General features: G+C 35.9%; 1 protein-coding gene and 1 long non-coding RNA gene across 2 annotated transcripts; one reads left to right on the forward strand and one right to left on the reverse strand.

Annotated features, from left to right (window-relative positions):
• Nucleotides 1-645: 645 nt before the first annotated feature.
• On the forward strand, nucleotides 646-995 carry LOC128870495 (uncharacterized). The gene is made up of 2 exons (XR_008455388.1): nucleotides 646-764; nucleotides 845-995. It is a non-coding gene; the product is annotated as an uncharacterized LOC128870495 (long non-coding RNA).
• A 307-nt stretch (nucleotides 996-1,302) lies between these two features.
• LOC128870121 (putative nuclease HARBI1) lies at nucleotides 1,303-2,740 on the reverse strand. Its single transcript, XM_054112726.1, has 2 exons — nucleotides 2,571-2,740; nucleotides 1,303-2,125 (listed from the first exon to the last, which is right to left on the reverse strand). Exons 1-2 carry the CDS (start codon nucleotides 2,738-2,740, stop codon nucleotides 1,303-1,305), a joined length of 993 nt encoding a protein of 330 aa, XP_053968701.1.
• Between the last annotated feature and the right edge of the window lie 630 nt (nucleotides 2,741-3,370).

A 3,370-nucleotide genomic window follows, 5' to 3' on the forward strand; every position in this document is an offset into this window, starting at 1 on the left:
CAGTGCAGCCCTTCACATTTATAAAAGAACACAAACTGTAACCCTGAAATGCAATCAGCTGTTTTTTCGCGCGCTAATCGGACAATGAATTGCAGGAATTTTTGGTGGACAGTTTAAAATAAAAGAATGCTAGCTAATGAAGAAAGACCTATTAGCAGCAAAACAGTTACAGGTAAAATGAGAATGTCTTGACTTTTCTATCAAATGTGAAAAAGTGAAAAATGCTAATTATTTAAACGATCCTTTTTGGTAGTATGGACGGAAGGCGAAACGAGACTTCTGCTGGATAAATACGCCTCCTATTTGCCGGACATTGGTCCCTTCGAGCAGTTAAAGACAAAAAAGAACATGTGGACTAAAATTGGCGCAGAGTTCGATGGGGAAAGTTGGAAGCAGAGTGAAGAAAGGTATAAGACCATCATAAAACGTAAAAAAGTGGCGGTGGAAAATAACAGGACCTCAGGTGCAAAACGCCAAAAGCTACAGTTTGAAGAAGAGCTCGAAAAAATATGCAAAATAGATGATTCCATTGAGACGGCAGTAAAAATAAGTAGCCAATGTATGATAAAAAAAGAGGTCGCAGCAAAAGAAAAGCAAAGAAAGAGGAAAACGCTCCAAGAAACTATGTTAGAAATTGCTGCTAGGAAGGAAGAAGCCAGGGAGAAGCGACACAAGGAAAGAATGGAGAAAGCTGCAAGAATCGAAAGCCTTTTGGAAAAGTGCATCAGTGAAAACAAACCAGCTTGAAGCTGTGGGCGTGTGAGGTTAGTTATTAAAGCCGGTTTGAATTGTGTATGCTGCTTATGATCTAATAAATGTTAATTGAAATATTTTGGTTTTGCAGGCTTCTGTAATTTAGTATAAAATGGGAGGAAGTGCCTTTCGTTCCTGGTCCAACGTTTCGCCTATTTATTTTTTACTTTGTACCTGCTTGAAGCAAATAAATATGATCTCCCTTATTTTCAATAAATACAATATATAAAACAAAAGAAAAAGTAGTTTTTTAATATTTATTGAAGTTTCTTTCAAGGTACATCTCGTTAATGCAATTAGTGCGTTCGAAAACTGTGCTAGTCCAAAATTTTACATATTTGGTCTCTTCATTGACTGGCCTTAAAACGTTACTTAGCTGTTAATATTGTACAAATAAGGGGAAATGCCGAACGAAGTTAAAAATAATTTTTTGATTTCCTCGGAACGTTAATTTTGAACATTTACTGTTTTTGAACTAACCTATTCAATGTTGCTAAGTAGAAAATTTCCGAGTTTCATAAACGAATTTAGGTACTTTAAAAAAACATGTCAAAAAAGTGACTTTATTTGGCTTCTTTTTATTTCGTCCAGCTCAGTAAGAACAGTGTCGCTTACTTCGAAAGGAAAATGTTGTTCCTGAACGGAAGCAGGATCAACGCAGTATTCTTTTTTCTCTATAAAATCTTGTTTGTCTATGCAAACATTATGAAGTACGCAGCATGCTAGTATAAATTTCGCTGTAGTCTCAACTTCATGAAAATCTAATCGCATAAGTTGCCGGAAACGACATTTTAACAATCCAAAGGCGTTTTCAATTCGGACCCGTGTTTGACTAAATTTGTAATTGTATCTCTTTTCTTGCTCAGTTAAATTCCCGTAATCCCTATACGGCGTTAACAAATAATTTCGGATCGGATATGCAGAATCCCCTAACACATGATATTTTGGTAAACATAGCTTTGGAAGTTCTTTACCAATGAAAGATAACTTCAACACACGCGAGTCGTCCACTTTACTCGCCACGCCAGTGAAAACATCGAAAAATTTTAAATTTGCATCACATATACCCTGCATAGTCACGGAAATTGTGTCATGCCTATTTATATATGTATGTTGAACGAATTTTTTTTTCGGCGCCCTTATCGAAATGTAGGTCCCGTCAATGCAGCCTAATACGTTAGGAAAACCAGAGATTGCCGCAAACTCATTTGATATAATCTCTTTTTCAGTAGCACTTTGGGGGAATTTTATGATGTCTGGTGAAAGTCCAATCAGAAACGACACAACATTGTTTATCACGTTATGGGCACAAGAATATGACACATTAAACAGGTTGCTAACCTCACATATGGTAGTTTTATTGCAGCAAAACCTACATAAGAATATTATTTGAATTAAATGCATACACATTGGAGTCATTCCATTGTTACCATAAAAACAATAACACGTGTGTGTTTGGCGTTGCTTGTGGTCTCCCTCCTTTATAGTTCCTCCTTATATAGTACGAGCTGTTTGTGTATTTTGCGATTAAATCATTCGCACTTTCACGCTCAATGCGAAAATTTTGTTTAAACTGTAAATGTTAATAAATTATAAAAACATACAGTATATTATATAAACAAGCACTGAACAGAATTATTGAAATGGTGTCTAGTATTTTGCCCACTAGTTTGAGAGCGGTAAGCGGAAATGGGCGAGATATCTTCAAGAAACTCCAACCAGAAAAAAGAAAAAGCGTTAACACCATTCTTCATAGTATGCATCTTTCCTGAAACTTGGTGGGCGAAAACTAAACCGTGCCCCAATGAAAAAATTACCCTGCGGCCTGTGTACAAGTTGATACTTCATTTACAAAGTTATTTACGCGTAAGCAGTTAGTTTTTGGATTTAAAAGTACGCCGAGCTCCTCGTCATCTGAAGAAGAGGACGACGACTCCAGGAGGTCATTTATTAAATTGTTTGCTAAACTCAAGTATCGTTTTTCCATTTCCCGGCTAACAATGTTCTTCCACCTATGACACCAATTATTTGTATGGAGGTAACTATTTATGTAAAACTTAATATTTTCGCCCAAACACATTTACCAGACAAAATACAATTTCTCTTACTGATTTTGGTAATTTCAATTTGCAAATATCACGGGCACAATATTTTAATAATATAGTTCTATGTATAATCTCAATTTTCGCTTTTTCAATTCACGACTGCTAAAATTAAATGTCAAAAATGTGTAGACTTTATCTGTGCTGCTCGGACACAGCCGATTAATGTGAGCAAGAAAGAGTCAAATAAGGGGCTACTTTTGTTACTGATCAGCTGATTAATAGGGCAATTATCTACACCGTCGATACCAGAGAGGGCAAGAAATGCACTTTCACATTTTTTTAGGTTTGCCCTTGGAGAAACGATAAAGCTGCTCCTTGGGAAGATTGCATTCATTTTACAAAAGATCACAAAATTCGAAAGTGGCAGCACAGGGCAACATTTTCATGTAGAAAAGAAAACGCTATAAGTTGCCATTGAACTTAGCATATAAGTATATGTATTTGTTTTCTATGACAAAGCTAGCCTACAGCGTTAACATTCTTTCTTCCTTTATACAAACGAATTTTACTCA

This window comes from Anastrepha ludens, chromosome X (genome assembly GCF_028408465.1).
Source record: "Anastrepha ludens isolate Willacy chromosome X, idAnaLude1.1, whole genome shotgun sequence".
Lineage (NCBI taxonomy): Eukaryota > Metazoa > Arthropoda > Insecta > Diptera > Tephritidae > Anastrepha > Anastrepha ludens.